Genomic DNA, 15119 nt, shown 5'->3' on the forward strand with positions numbered 1-15119 from the left:
TGTCCTTGCTCGCTACTCCAGGCACCCAGTGACGATAGCGGCATTGTTGTTTTCTGATAAGAAAAGGAACCTGTGCCTCAGATACCTTTGGTGGGAGTCTACACTGGGCAGGCTCTTTGGAGGATGGTTTGGCAGCAACCAGAAAAAAAAATTGTCCAGGTGTGGTGGCTCATGCCTGTAATCCTAGCACTTTGGGAGGCTGAGGCAGGAGGATGGCTTGAGCCTAGGAGGCTGCAGTGAAATGTGATCGCACCACTACACTCTAACCTGGGCAACAGAGTGAGACCCTGTCTCAAAATAAATTAAAAAAAAAATAAATAAATAAATAAATAAATTCCCAGATGAAACTTTTGACCCAGCAGGGCACTTTGAGCTGTGGAATACTAGCAGCATTGAGGAGCGGGCTGCATCTCTTCATGTTGTGACCTGAAGGAGCTCCAAGCCCCACTGTTGAGTGGCAAGAGCTAGTTCCAGAAGTTAGGGCCATTTTCTTACCAGAGAGAATGAGGCTGGGGCTGGTGGAACAGTGCGGAGACTTCGGTTTCTTCATTTTATATCTTTCTATATCATTTTTTAAAATTTTAAAGTTTATTCACATATATAATAGAAATCATTTCTAATTGTGGTGAAATATTAATAATACAAGTTACTATCTTCACTTTTTTTTTTTTTTTGAGACAGGGTCTTGCCGTCACCCAGGCTGGAGTGCAGTGGTATGATCTCAGCTCACTGCAGCCTCCGCCCCCCAGGTTCAAGCAATTCTCCTGCCTCAGCCTCCCAAGTGGTGGAGTGCCCACCACCACACCCAGCTAAATTTTTTTTGTATTTTTAGTAGAGACGGGGTTTCACCATGTTGACCAGGCTGGTCTCGAACTCCTGACCTCAATCTGCCTGCCTTGGCCTCCCAAAGTGATGGGATTACAGGTGTGAGCCACCGTGCCAGGCCCTGTCTTCACTGTTTTTAAGTGCACAGTGCAGTGGCATTAAGCAGATTCACATTGCTTTGCAGCCATCACCACTGTCCATCTCAGAACTCTTTTCTCCTTCCCAAACTGAAATCTGCACCCATTAAACACTATTCTCGATGAATTTGACTACTCTAGGATTCTGTCCTTGTAAGTGGAATCATACAGTATTTGTCCTTTTGTGACCGACTTGTTTCACTTCTTAGTCTGATGTCCTCAAGGTTCATCCATGTTGCAGCACATCAGAATTTCCGTCTGTTGTATGTACAGACCACAGTTTGTTTACCCACTCATCCATTGTAGGACAAATATTTGGGTGTTCCCAGCTTCTGGCTATTATGAGTAATGTGACTGTGAACCTAGGTGTTCCAATATCCTTTGGAATCCTGCCTTCAGTTCTTTTCACTTTACCCACAAGTGAAATTGCTGGATCATAGGGCAATTCTGTGTTTAATGTCTTAAGGAACTGCCATACTACAACTTTATTTTTAAATTTTTATTTATTTGTTTGAGATGGAGTCTCACTTTATTGCCTAGGCTGGAGTACATTGGTGCCATCTTGGCTCACTGCAACCTCCGCCTCCCGAGTTCAAGTGATTCTCCTGCCTCAGCCTCTTTGAGTAGCTGGGATTACAGATGTGTGCCACCACACCTGGCTAATTTTTGTAATTTTTAGTAGAGACAGGGTTTCACCATGTTGGCTAGGCTGGTCTGGAACTCCTGACTTCAGGTGATCCACCCACCTCGGCCTCCCAAAGTGTTGGGATTACAGGCGTGAGCCACCATGCCTGGTCCCATATTACAACTTTAAAAAATATGTACTGTAAGCATGAGTCACTTTTTATAATGAAAAAGTAATACAAAGTAATCAAAAGTAACCCATACTTGTTTTAAAAGATTGATGAAAACAAAGAAGCCAGTAATAATCATCCAAAAGCTTCCCCCCACCCAGCGAGGCCTGCTGTCAGTCTCTGTGTTTCCTGGGATGATGCACATAGACCCTCATTCATTAGTCAATCCATATGAAGTGGGTGCCACCACGCCGAGGTCAGTGTGAGAGGTGGGGTCCCTGCTCTGAAAGCTGTGGAGATGAGTGTATGAGATCTGTTTTCTAGAAATGGGATCACACCACACGTGCTGTTTTTTCCCCAGTCTTTTAACTTACATTTACTGTATGTTTTTTGCTTTGCTTTTCAGTATGTATCAGTCCTGTCATATTTCACAGCTGCGGGAGTTCCCATTTCTGTTGCACTCACTGCTACACATGTAGGTTGTTTTGCACATTTTCACTATTACAGACAGTGCTGCTGTGAACACCCTGGTGCATTACTGACCCATGGTGTGATCGCTGGGCTTCTACGGTGGAGTGCGTGCTCCTGCTAGAGCATCTGATGCACGTGGTGAGGCTGCACCTCCTGCAGTGGGTGTGCCTCTGACCACTGCAGACTTGGAGCTCCCGGGATGCTCCTTCCTGCACTCCCTGTCTGCCTGTTTCCTCTTTGGCTTTATTATTGCTTTAAACTTGCTTCCCGCCAACCCCTAAGAAAGAGAGAAGAAGAAACAACATAAGTTCTCTGGGGTTCCAGCCCCAAGGTCTTGGTTGAGAAAGGGGGTTGGGTTTTCCAGTGTATGCCATGAGAACTAGCGGAAAATCATGGGGCGCACAAAGCTGAACAGGACTTTCCACCACAGGGTTCCGGGAGGCTCCAGGCGGGAGGGGTGTACTCAGCTTCTCTCATTTGGGTGTGCGTGGTATTAGGCATCTTGTGGGGCTCAGTAGATGCCCAGAACAGCCCAGAACACCCCAGAACACAGAGTGAGGAGTTCTGGGCTGGCCCCAAAGCTCCAGCTTCTCAGGATCGAGCAAGTCTGTTCTTTCCGCCCAGTCTGGCCATATCCTCTCATGCCTGCCCTCAGGACCACAGGACAGGGCCTAGGCACCAGTGCAGCCTTGGAGCCCACTCTGTTACCACCCCCTGGGGTGAGGAGGGTGGGTGTGACAGCGACAGAGCCCACAGCCTTGCATCATCAAGTCTTCAAGTGAGAGGGAGTGAACACCGCCCAGTTCACAGGGGAGACAGGGAATCTTGTCTAGTTCGAGGGCACAGGGTCGTGGAGGAGCCAAGAGTCATAGCTCGTGAAGTCCGGCACTGCTGCTCCTCGCTGCCGTGGGCTGGGCCTCTTCCTTTGCTGTGGGTGTAGGGGTCAGCATGTGGGGATGGGTAGGGCATGGGGATTTCAGACAACCACTCTTTATGCTGTGCAAGGCTTTTTTGTGAGGACTTGACCATTTCCAAAAGATGTGACAGTTATTCTCCCACAGGCTGAATTTAGGCCTGCAGTCATGTTTAGTTGGTGTCAAAGTTTTTGTTTGGTTTTGAAATCAGGTGTCAACATTTAAAAATCGAGACTTTTTTTTTACATGAAAATCGGGATTTCTTTTGAAAACATTTCAGTGGCCCCAAGCCACATGTCTGCATTCCCACCTGGCCACAGTCAGCCAGAGCTGCCCCAGCAGCCCCCTTCACTCATCCCCAGCATCTGCCTGACTGATGCGCATCGGAGCTTGAGTACGACTCCCTTCCTGGTGCTTATCTGATCCTCCTTGGGTCAGCCAAGTGTAGTTGGCAAAGAAAGTGTCACCATTTGAGGAAACAGACCCAGAGAGGGAGGGACTCTGGCAGGACTTCATGGTGGTCTGAACTTGGGCGTCAGGTTTCGGGTGTGGGGCCTCTGCTCTTTCCCAGGGCTGGCTGCTTCTCTTGCTCCTGCACCATTTCACTAAGAACTGTCTCCTGTCTCCTTCCTCTGGGCAGATGCTGACCTTCATTATGCTTGCCCGGCTGGCCACCCTGTGTCCTGCACCTGTCCTGCAGAGGGTGGACCGACTCATTGAGCCACTAAGGGCCACCTGCACTGCCAAGGTAAGTCCCTGGCCCAGCCCTAGCCCAGGCCCTGGAGCACCTACTGAGTCCTTGGCCAGTTGTTCAGTTACCCCTTACTGAGCACTTCCTGCAGTGCAGGTGATATTGTGAAAGTGCTTCATTTAATCATTATCATTGCCCTATAAAGTGCTTTTTATTGTCATTTTATACACAGGGGAACAGAGGCTTTGAGAGGTTGTTATTGGCCAAGGCTACACAGCCAGTAAATTGCAGAGCTGGATTCAGACCCATCTCTGTCTCTTCTTCCATTCATTAAACACTTCCTGGGTGCTGAGCCTCATGGGAGATACTAAAGATATAACATTGAGCCTGATAGGTTCCCTACTGTCAATCTCTCACCTCCTTGTTGGGAAGCTGGGTCAGGTGATTGATCTAGGGCAAAGCTGCCGCTAGACTGGAGTGCCTGAAGGGTCTGGAGGAGGGATCTGGAGTGGAAGCTCTCATGGAAAGCTGGTGCTGGGAGCAGAGCCTGGCATCTATGCTCTAGGTGGTACCTAGTAAATACCTGTTGAATGGAAGAATATATCTGGGTTTTTTAAGAATGGGAATCATTACCAAAAGGAGAGCAGTGTTTTAGATTGGCGCTTAAAGAGGAGAGATACCCATAGAGTGGTGATTTTCAAAAATGAAATCTTTTGTGGATAAAATATTAAAATTGGTAGTTTATTCATAGAGACCTGCCTTGTAAGTTTACATTTTTAACATATGCTTACTATTGAGTCAATCCAAAAAAATGCTTCTACAGGGCCAGGCCAGTTTTGACAGTCTCTGTGGCCAAATCATTTCTAGTTTTCTCTGAGCTCTATGGCACCAAGGAAAGTCCCAGTTCTGGCTCTGTTGCCCAGGCTGGAGTGCAGTGGCGCAATCTCGGCTCACTGCCACCTCCGCCTGCCTCCTGGGTTCACGCCATTCTCCTGCCTCAGCCTCCCGAGTAGCTGGGACTACAGGCACCTGCCACCATGCCCAGCTAATTTTTTGTATTTTTAGTAAAGACGGGGTTTCACCGTGTTAGCCAGAATGGTCTTGATCTCCTGACCTTGTGATCCACCCACCTCGGCCTCCCAAAGTGCTGGGATTACAGGCGTGAGCCACTGCGCCCGGCAAAAAGTCCCAGTTCTTAAGAGGGGAGGTATATATGGCACTGCAGTGCCAGAACATTCTTGCAGTAGGCCGAGGTGGCAAGAGAAGCTCTGCTCTGAGTTTCTACAAGAGCCACTCATCTGGCCATGCGGAGGATGCTGTCTGTTGGGCATTGGGATGAGCGTGGATACATCCACACCCACAGTCCTTACCCATGATTCTGAATCTACCAAGCTCGGACAACCAAAAGCTTTTAGGAACCTGTTTGTCACAAAACTTGACTTGAAGTGGCATGAGGCTATGATCTTTAATTCTCGCCAATGTACCACTTTTATGTAAGGGACTTGAACATCTGAGGATTTTGGCATCCATTGGGATCCTGGAACCAAACTCCCATGGATACTGAGGGACACCTTACTACTCACAGTACTCATACATGTAGTAGAGTATTCATGTATTTGATTACAGGGTATTGTACAAGACCCCCCGGGAATGTAATCTGCACAGTATTACCTTTCTAAAACCCAAAATGTCCTGGATTCCAAAGCACATTTGGCTCCAGGGGTTTCAGAGAAGGGAGTGTGGACTTGTGTCAAGTTGTTTAATCTTCTTGGCAACTCTTATGAAGAGGCAGCTGTTACTTACAGATGGGGAAATGAGGCTCAAAGATGTAGTTACCTGAAGTCACAGCTCTTGGGGGCAGAGCCATTTGAATGCAGGACTCTGCAACTCCAATGCCAAGCTGTTATCCACTGCATTGAATTCTTTAGGAAGAGCCCAGCATAAGGAATTTGAACTTTAGTCCATTAGCAATGGAGGAACTGCTGTGCTCCTCTGCCTAAGTGGGAGATGGTGGGGGAAGAGGAAACAAACTGCAGGAGGTAGTTTGGGGTGCTTACTCTCCGGCTGCATCTGTAGAACGGATCACTGCGCAGGGACTTGAGTGCAGGGAGGAGGCTGCTAGAAGACCATCACAGTGATCCATTCATTCAGTCTAGTCATATGGTGCTAAGAGCTGGTTTTAAGCACAGTATAGGCTGGATCCCTGCAGTCTGTAGGAGGTAAGTATGGGAACACAGTACTTGCCACTGTCAATCAACAAAAAGTGAGCATTTTAGATTGGCTGCTCTGAGGCCCCTCAGGCTGATTTGAATGGCAAAGAACCTCTGTGGGGAAACTAGCCAGTGTAAAAGCCCGAAGGTGGAGTTAGGACATGGCTGGTGAGACAGAAGCCTTAGGAGACCTCACAGCAGGGATTTATGTTGGGTAAGATGATGGGGCAAAGAGGAAGCCAAAGACCGGTGAGTAGGCAGTGGTGCGGGCCAGGCTCAATAAAGGATGGCTGTTTCTGCTGTTTCCTGCTTTAGGTCAAAGCTGGTTCCGTGAAGCAGGAGTTTGAAAAGCAAGATGAACTGAAGCGCTCTGCGATGAGGGCAGTGGCTGCCCTGCTGACCATCCCCGAGGTGGGGAAAAGCCCCATCATGGCCGACTTCTCTTCCCAAATCAGATCCAACCCTGAACTTGCTGCCCTCTTTGAAAGCATCCAGAAGGATTCCACTTCAGCCCCCAGTACAGACTCAATGGAGCTCAGCTAGTCCCCCCAGCACCGAGGTGGGCCCTCACTTAAGAGAAAGGAGCCCACCCAAGCCCAAGGCCTCCCCATTGCCCACTGCAGGTCTCTACTTTTGCCCTTCCACCATCTCACTGGGGGCCCTGCCGCTCCTGGTCAGGGCTTACAGTGCCTTCTCCAGGGACCCAACTCAAAAGGACCCCAGCCCGAGCTGCGAGGCTGCCAACAGTTGGGCCCCTTCCTTAACTCAGGACAGTCATCCAAAGAAATAGGGTGAGGAAGTTTTCCAGTGACTTCACACTGTATCCCTCCATAGTCTGTCTGGTTCCTTCAGAGGGTGTCTCTGCCTCACAAACTAATAGCATTTAGAAATAGGCTGTGCTGTCAGCTGTAAAAGGTCAGGAGGCCACAGACACCACTCTGGTTTCTTCACTGCATTCAGCAATGCCTGAAGTTAGTGCTCAGGCCGGGCATCTCAAAAAGAAAAGATACTTGGGTCATTCACATTTTAAAATTCAAAACGGTTCATTTCTAAGTGGCAGCGATGAATCAGAAATTTGGATGATATGTTTCTTTTCCAGGGAGAAATGGGTTGGGTAGGGAACTGGACAGGCTTGGACCTCGTTTCATTTCTAATTTCAAAATACTTATTAGCAAATTGGGCAACAAGGAATTAGACATCTTCCATGCCACCACCCAGGCATAACCAGTTGGTTTGTTTCCTTCTGAGGAAGGTTTCAAGTGTGTCTAGTGTTTAGCATTGAGGACAAAGAAATGCAAGTGGCAGGCCCAAGTATTTTCTGTGACATCCCAGGTTAATAAAGATTAGATTCTAAGTTACTTCTTTTCTCTACACAACTCGTGTCCAATTGTTAGACCAATATCTTGAATGCACTTGTCAATTTGTAAGAAATCCCAAAAATGAGGCTGGGTGCGGTGCCTCACGCCTGTAATCCCAGCACTTTGGGAAGCTGAGGCGGGCGGATCACCTGAGGTCAGGAGTTTGAGACCAGCCTGGCCAACATGGCAAAACCCTGTCCCTACTAAAAATATTAGCTGGGTACGGTGGCAGGCCTGTAGTCCCAGCTTTCAGGAGACTGAGGAGATTCAGGAGAATCGAGTCGCCTGAACCCAGGAAGCAGAAGTTACAGTGAGTCAAGATCAAGCCACTGCACTCCGGCCGGAGTGACAGCATGACAGTCTCCAGGAAAAAAAAAAATCCCCAAAATGACCAGTTTACATTATAAATATTTATGACTAGGTTTTGAACAGGAGACAATCTGTAAGATGCCTATCTACTAGAATGAGACTAGACCTAGAGAAGCTTTGTTATAACCAGCGCAGCATTTCTGGTAAGTTGACCGGATGGTTACTGAAAAACATCCTGTAAGCATTTCCATCTCGTAAGTACCACATCCCATATCCCTCATGACCTATATACACTATGTAAGGTGCCTGTAATCCCAGTACTTTGGGAGGCTCAGGAGTTCAAGAGCCTAGGCAACATGGCTAGACCATCTCTACCAAAAAAACTTCAAAAACTACCCAGGTGAGGTGTGCATCTGTAGTCCCAGCTACTTGGAAGGCTGAGGTGGGAAGATCACCTGAGCCTGGGGAGGTCAAGGCTGCAGTGAGTGTGCCACTGCACTCTCAGCATGGGTGACAGCAAGACCCTGTCTCCAAAAAAAAAATCGGGGCCACGTGTCACTAAATTCTAAGAGTACCAGTCAAGAGGCTCAATTGTCACCAGTTAGGTCCCCGCCTTGGCAAACTGCTGTAACATTATACCTGAAGCAGCAGCTGGTGGGAAGGTTACAGGAGACTGAAAGTGCTCTTCCAGTAACCGTGGTGGATTACCTGGAAAAGCAATTTGTACATCATCCTGTTCTTTCTGGACAGAAGTTACAGGATGCAATTTAGGCATCCCATAACAATCTGTTTAAGAAAGTCATCTGGGTATTTCCATGCATATTTTCTCAGTTCTCACAAGCATCACACGGAATAACTTGTCACCCAACTTTACAAAGCAAGGTTAAAAATGACTACTTGTGGCTTGGGACCCACAGCTTCTCCAAGTGTCTTACAACCTACCAAGTCTGTGCCCCTCATCCCCAGCCTCAACTGTGCACTTGAGGCCACGTTCCCCTGTTCAAGGACCGAGTGTCCTTTACAAATCCCCTCCAAGTGGGAGATGCCAAAGGGGTTTAAGCAAAAGAACGATCTCTGTGACAAACTAAGTTAGCCAAGAAGCTGAAGACCTAAAACCAAGGAAGGAAGATGCCAGATGGCAGTTTTTACATTTATTTAAACAGAAAACGTGCACATGAGCTGTCTACTCATTTTCTTCACTGCGCAGCCTGGCGTTGGGGTTGGTGACTCTGATGGCCAGCTGGGCAGCTCTTTCCACGATGGCTTTGCGGTTCTTGGAAGAAACATTGTGAGCAATCTCGGCACAGTAAGATCTGTAAGAGAATCAAGTAGGTAAGGAACAAGACAGCCCTGAACACACTTGGAAAATTCCATTAAGAAGGCAGAGAGTTCCAGCACCAAGCTAAGAGAGGGCTGCTTGGTATGTGGCTGTGGAATGACACCTACATGCCCCCAAATCCTGACTCCCGAGTCTGTGGTTCCCTGGTGATGACAAGAACACTTTCATTTACAAAGTATCCTCACTTTTCCCTCTCATCTAATCCTTACAGCAGCCTTGTAATCCAGGCATTACCTCCATTTTACAGATAAGGAAACCAAGGCCCACAGCAAGCAATGGACAGGGATCCAGGGTGAACCCAGGCCCACGCTCCAGGTTCAATGGTTCTCCCCCAGTCGCAGGGTGCTTTACCTTGCCCATGAAGTTTCAGAACTCTTCAAAGTGGTCAAGAGCAGAACCCAAGAGTCTGAATGGAGCCAAGGGCACCCAGTTTGACCACTGAGGATACAAAGCAAGTAGAAGCAACAATGCTTAAAGTCACCCAGTCATAGCCATGCCTAATACCGGAGGACGTGGTGTGCCAGATCCAGTTCTAACTCATTCCTTACGACTTTTTAAGAGGCAGCCACACTGTGCCCCATTTGATAACCAATTGGCCTAACAAGCACACTTCAGTAAGGAGGTGATTTATGAAGCCACCCACAGTGGGTTAAGAACAGACATTCCACCCCTGAAGCATTTTCAGCAAAGAGAGAAGCAGCAGGACTGTGAGGAGTGATTAAATGAGGCAGTGGACACACAGCTCTTTTCAAGAACCCTGCCTTAACAGCAAGACAGCAAATCCAGACAATTCTTGTTTTACATTAGTCCACTCAAATTCAAAGCAACTATATTTTTAAATGTTTCTATGTTTCAAAGGCTTAGGTTTATATTACACTTCTCATCTGTCCTTCTCAAAAAACTCTCCTGTCCTTGTCCATCTACATATTTGATAATTACAGAGTGTACCCACCATTTTAAATGTGTCCCCCTAGCTTGGGCATTTTCCATACTACAACAGGCCAATCATTTTGAATAGACTCACAACATTCTATCCAGCACTCTACAATTCTCTCATTATATTTTCAGTTGTTTCCAGTTGTACTGCTGCAATGACTAGCTTTTGTTTCCCTGCTTTTCCATTCCTTAAGGACAAATGCCCAGAAATGGAACTTAGAGATCAAAGGTCAGAGATAACAGAGTATTTCCAAGGATCTTAAAAAGACTGCCAAGCTGCACTTACAGAGCATATGGCAACCAGCCAACATGTGCACTGCAACTGAGTAATCATGTTGGCCTGTTACAGTTCAACTGTGGTTTCAGTGTCCACCATTAATTCCTATGCTCATCTTTTTCTAACAGAAATTTTCAGCATTTCAACGCCTGGTTAAATTTCCAGCCTTGGAAGGTAACCACGTTAGAAAACTGCTCTTGTTCATTTTTATTACTTATATCTACAACCACTGTAGATAAAAGATCTTTGTAAACATAAACACAAACATCCTAGTTACTCACACACACTCCATGTTCTTTCTAGTTTACTTAGGAAAATTCAGCTTTTTGGCTTTCATTTACCAGTAAGTGAAGAAAATAAACTGTCACTTCCCATGAGAATTTTTCATTCCACTGCCCTAGTTTTGGTCTAAGCAGGTCACCAAGTCTCTTATACACAGAGCTCATCAAGTGTCTAACTTACTCAAAACACCTAGAACTAGCTGGGTGTGGTGGAGCATGCCTGTGGTCCTAGCTACCAGGAAGGCTCAGATGGGAAGAGACAGCTTGAGCCCACCTTGAGTTTGGGGCTGCAGTGTGCCATGATCACAGCTGTGAATAGCCACTGCACTGTAGCCAGGGCAACACAGATGCATCTGTCTCTCTCAGATCAAACCAGGCCAGGTACAGTAGCTCATGCCTGTAATCCCAGCATTTTGGGAGGCTAAGGCAGGCAGAATACTTAAGGTCACGAGTTCAAAACCAGCCTGGCCAAGATGGTGAAACCTCACCTCTACTAAAAATACAAAAATTAATCAGGTATGGTGGTGCACGCCTGTAATCCTAGCTACATGGGAGGCTGAGGCAGGAGAAACGCTTGAAACTGGGCGGTGGAGGTTGCAGTGAACCGAGGTCATGCCACTGAACTCCGGCCGCGGCAAAAGAGCGAGACTCCATCTTAAAGAAACAAAAACCAATAAAACCCACCTAGAGCCAATGCCCTGCAAACCCTCCATGCGCTTTCACTTCTACACCTTTGTGTAAGCACTCTCTGCCTGCCAAGTTTCCTCCTGTTCTCCACCTAATCCAAACTGGGTTCTAAAGCCCTCCTGTCCCTGAAGATACCCCTTACCACAGCACAGACTAAAGGGCCCCTTAAGGCCTAAGGTCCATGTTTGATCTTCTCCCTACCCTCCTTGTAAGCCAAAAATAAAATTCAAAGGCCCCCAGCAACCATCTGAATGCACTCCCTCCTTGAATAGGGCACTCTTGGTTTCCACAACCTCTTACCATAGCCAAGACATTCCTTTCTAGTGATAACCAATTCCCGATGAGAAACAGAAAATCTATTCAAAACCTCGAACTGCCGCCTTTCTGGACTAAACCAATGTATGCCTTAAGTGTATTTGATTGATGTCTCATGCCTCCCTAAAATATGTAAAACCAAGCTGCTCCCTGCCCACCTTGGACCCATATTCTTAGGGTCTCCCAAGGGCTGTGTCCCAGGCCATGGTCAACTCATATTTGGCTCAAAATAAATCTCTTCAAATATTTCAGAGTTCAACTCTTTTGGCTGACACCTTCATAAAGAAAGCAATGTTCTGGAAACAACAGCCAAAGGGTATTGTAGTAGTGGAAAGTGGTTATTATTGCAGTGTTCACAAAGCAGTCTTTTCCTGGTCTTGGGTCTCTACACTTAGAAGACCAAGCCTCCTCCCTCCGGTAAAGGAAACACCTTGAACTCCCCAAATTCTTTACTCCCCAACAAGCATTCTCTAAAATCCCGCAAGGAACAACTTCAGATTCCCTCAGAGAATGTACAACCAACTCCTCCCAGCCAAAATGCATCCCCCAAGAGTTTCTAGAGTTCCTGCCAGAAGTGCTCACACAGATGCAAACTTCGGATCCCTGAAAACTAGAGGTGGGACCCAACTCACTTGTTGCACATCAGCAGCACTTCCAGCTCCTTGACGTTGTGGACCAGGAACTTCCGGAAGCCACTGGGCAGCATGTGCTTTGTTTTTTTGTTGCTCCCATAACCAATGTTGGGCATCAAGATCTGGCCCTTGAATCTTCTACGAACCCTGTTGTCAATGCCTCTGGGTTTCCGCCAGTTACGCTGAAGGAAATAACACACAGGTGGGTTAGCGTCTGTGCAGAGTGCCAACTGTTCCTTTGGGGAGGGAAAAAGGACCAGATGAAAAGGAAGTATGCCACACAGTAGCTGCCTTTGGTGACAGGACTTCACTATTTCCTTACTTTTTTGGTGGGAAAAACCAGGAGCTCGTGGCTTTAGCCACTAGGAATGCAGGCACCCCTGCCATTCTCACTCCCAAGAAATGGAGACACCAATGGGATGCGAGGGGACTGTGTAGATACTGAGATGGCGAGCACAGCTCCAGACACTGCTCTCAGCACCTCTGAGTTTTCCTGTCCATAATATAGGGATCCTGCTGTCATAAGGCAACCCAAAATACACGACACAAATGCAAAGCCCTCTAAACACATCGAAACAGCCAAGTGTCCCTTCTCATTTAAATTTCACTTAACACATCAAGAGATGTTATGTACCAGCGACACAAATGCAAAGCCTTCTAAACACATCAAAATAGCCAAGTGTCCCTTTTCATTTAAATTTCACTTAACACATCAAGAGATGTTAAGTACCAGCACTAGGGCACACTGGGGGAGACCTGTATTTCTACAGAAAGCTCTTCCACAAACCAGTTCATAGGTCAAAGGTAATCCCGACTAGGTGATGTCAGAAACCGACAGCCTGTTGGAAACTTCTTTCTTCACCCCACACCCATTTCCATCCCAGGACCACATACCTTAATTTTGACATATCGGTCTGACTGGTGCCGGATGAACTTCTTGGTTCTTTTTTTGACGATCTTGGGCTTCACAAGGGGTCTGAGGGCGGCCATGATGCCTTCTGGGAAAGAAGCAGCCCCAGGTGAGGAAGAATCCTGGAAGGAGGCTTGGAAGGAGGTTTTCCCACCCAGCGATTGAACACTGTCGCAGAGTGTCTTCCAATCGTCAGCTACGGAGCAAGCTGGGAATGGAATGGGTGCCTCTGCCAGGCTTGCTTTCCCTCCCTTTCCGAAGCTGGCAGAATACTAGGCACTCTCCAGACGCGATCCCAGGAGGTCAAAGGTCAACTCAACCACTCAGAGCCCAAAGAATGCCAACAGCTGAGCAAACCAAAACCGACCCCAAGACACTCAATTTGCAAGGGGCAGCAAATCCCACCTCGCCAGTGTCCGAACCCCGAGATGGCCTTGACCATCTACTTGGACCTGAGTCTCAGTTTCCTCACCTGTAGAATAGAGATGACACTGCACGCTGAATGCCTGCAGTGCCTGTCACAGGGTAAACGCTTAATAAAGAAAACCTTCTAATTCCCTAGGGAGCTGCTGCGCTACCACACCCTCAACACACACAAAACCATCATATCCGTCTAAGGATGCCTCAAACCTGGAGATCTTGCAGTATCAACTCACACCTTCCTCAGTGTGGTCTTCAGAGCCATTCATTTATTTCCTACAGCAGCAACCCTTCTGTTCGCAGCCATCAACTGGCACAGAGTGGGTAATCAGTGAACCACGTATTCAAAACGACTTTGCCTTCTGGCCCATGATATCCTCGAAGGCAAGGTGGGGGCAGTTGCATCTTATTTCCAGAGATACTACCAGAATTTCTGCCTGCAACTGAACCAGCAGCCGCAGCAGCCCTAGGGCCCGAGACTGTAGCGAAGAAGCGGGCTATAGCAATGAACGAATACACGTGGGCCGACATCGGTGAGCGCTGGGATCCACAGATCCCAGCTGACGGCTGTCAAGCTGGGACACCCCTGGTCGTCCCACGGCCCACAGGAGAACCCGCAGTCTGGGCTCAACTAGCACCCTCCACCGCCAAGGAACAAACAAGCAGCCCGCAGCTCTGACTACAAGCGGAGAGCAGGAGGCTCTGGGACGCAAAGCCCCATCAACCCGGGCTGCTTCGTTCTGCTCCTGTACACGCCCCAGTAAGCTGACAATAACAATACCCACAGCCACTACCGCGCCGAAGGGGAGGCCCCCGCACCACTGGGCAATGGGGCCAGATGAATCCCGCAGGAATGCAGATGGCCACGGATTAAGACTTACCGAGGAAGAGATGGCTGCCACCTCCGTAGGCAGCGCCGAGGAAGAGAGAAGGGACAGTGGCACGCAAGGGCTGATGGGACGTAACCCCCTGGGTCCTGGCAGGGAAAAGGCAAGCACTTCCGGTTCGGCTCTTTCAAATAAAATAAAGACACGTCAAAAAATAATGCCGCAAAAAATTCTGAGTATACATGTTTTAATAGACCGTAATATCTAGGCATATGACTGAAAAATATATTCTACCTATCCTTGGGTCTACGTAGAAATTTGGAATTCTTTCTGAGCTAATAAGACCTGGTGGAGAGAGGCACTTACTTCCGCCAGAAGTTGAAGCCAATCCGCTTTTGGGCTATTTCCGCCCGCGTTTCTTCTACTCCGAAGTGCGCCTCTTAGTGGTCAGAAGAGAACAAGACAGAGACTTCCTAATAATTTCCTCACCGAATTTAGACAGTAAATAGTAACGAAACTATGATAGCTAACATGCGATGGAGTTCACTATGCCTACCACAATTCTATAACGTACCCCTATTATGTCTCCATTTTGCATATGTGGAAGGTGAAATTTGGAGACTTGACTCCAAACTCCATGCCCTAACCATTATGCTAAATGGCCTAGTTTTTGTTTGTTCATTTTTTTGGAGATGAGGTCTCACTTTGTTGCCCAGACTGGTCTCGAACTCCTGGGCTCAAACGATCCTCTCGCCTCAGCCTCCTGAGTAGCTAGGATTACAGGCA

The 15119-nt window shown here is 47.6% G+C and overlaps 2 protein-coding genes across 7 annotated transcripts in view; one reads left to right on the forward strand and one right to left on the reverse strand.

Moving 5' to 3' along the window:
* The window catches only part of CAND2 (cullin-associated and neddylation-dissociated 2 (putative)), a 38406-nt gene extending 31006 nt beyond the window's left edge, over positions 1 to 7400 (forward strand). For both annotated transcript variants that reach the window (XM_011983610.1, XM_011983611.1), the window contains 2 exons: positions 3782 to 3889; positions 6358 to 7400. In XM_011983610.1, coding sequence (XP_011839000.1) covers positions 3782 to 3889; positions 6358 to 6585 — 336 coding nt within the window. In that variant the 3' untranslated portion in view covers positions 6586 to 7400. The remainder of the gene's footprint in view (positions 1 to 3781; positions 3890 to 6357) is intronic.
* Positions 7401 to 8825: 1425 nt separating this feature from the next.
* The window catches only part of RPL32 (ribosomal protein L32), a 6644-nt gene continuing 350 nt past the window's right edge, over positions 8826 to 15119 (reverse strand). The window contains exons 1-4 of one of the 5 annotated variants that reach the window (XM_011983607.1): positions 14388 to 14469; positions 13071 to 13171; positions 12177 to 12358; positions 8826 to 9022 (exon numbers count right to left, since the gene is read on the reverse strand). In XM_011983607.1, the coding sequence (XP_011838997.1) occupies positions 8893 to 9022; positions 12177 to 12358; positions 13071 to 13166 (408 nt within the window). In that variant the 5' untranslated portion in view covers positions 13167 to 13171; positions 14388 to 14469 and the 3' untranslated portion in view covers positions 8826 to 8892. Of the gene's footprint in view, positions 9023 to 11265; positions 11268 to 12176; positions 12359 to 13070; positions 13475 to 14387; positions 14470 to 15119 lie in introns of those variants that run through there. The other 4 variants (XM_011983605.1, XM_011983609.1, XM_011983608.1 and 1 more) reach the window with 4 other exon arrangements.

The sequence above is a fragment of the Mandrillus leucophaeus genome, unplaced genomic scaffold, assembly GCF_000951045.1.
Source record: "Mandrillus leucophaeus isolate KB7577 unplaced genomic scaffold, Mleu.le_1.0 Scaffold252, whole genome shotgun sequence".
In the NCBI taxonomy this organism is placed as follows: Eukaryota; Metazoa; Chordata; class Mammalia; order Primates; family Cercopithecidae; genus Mandrillus; species Mandrillus leucophaeus.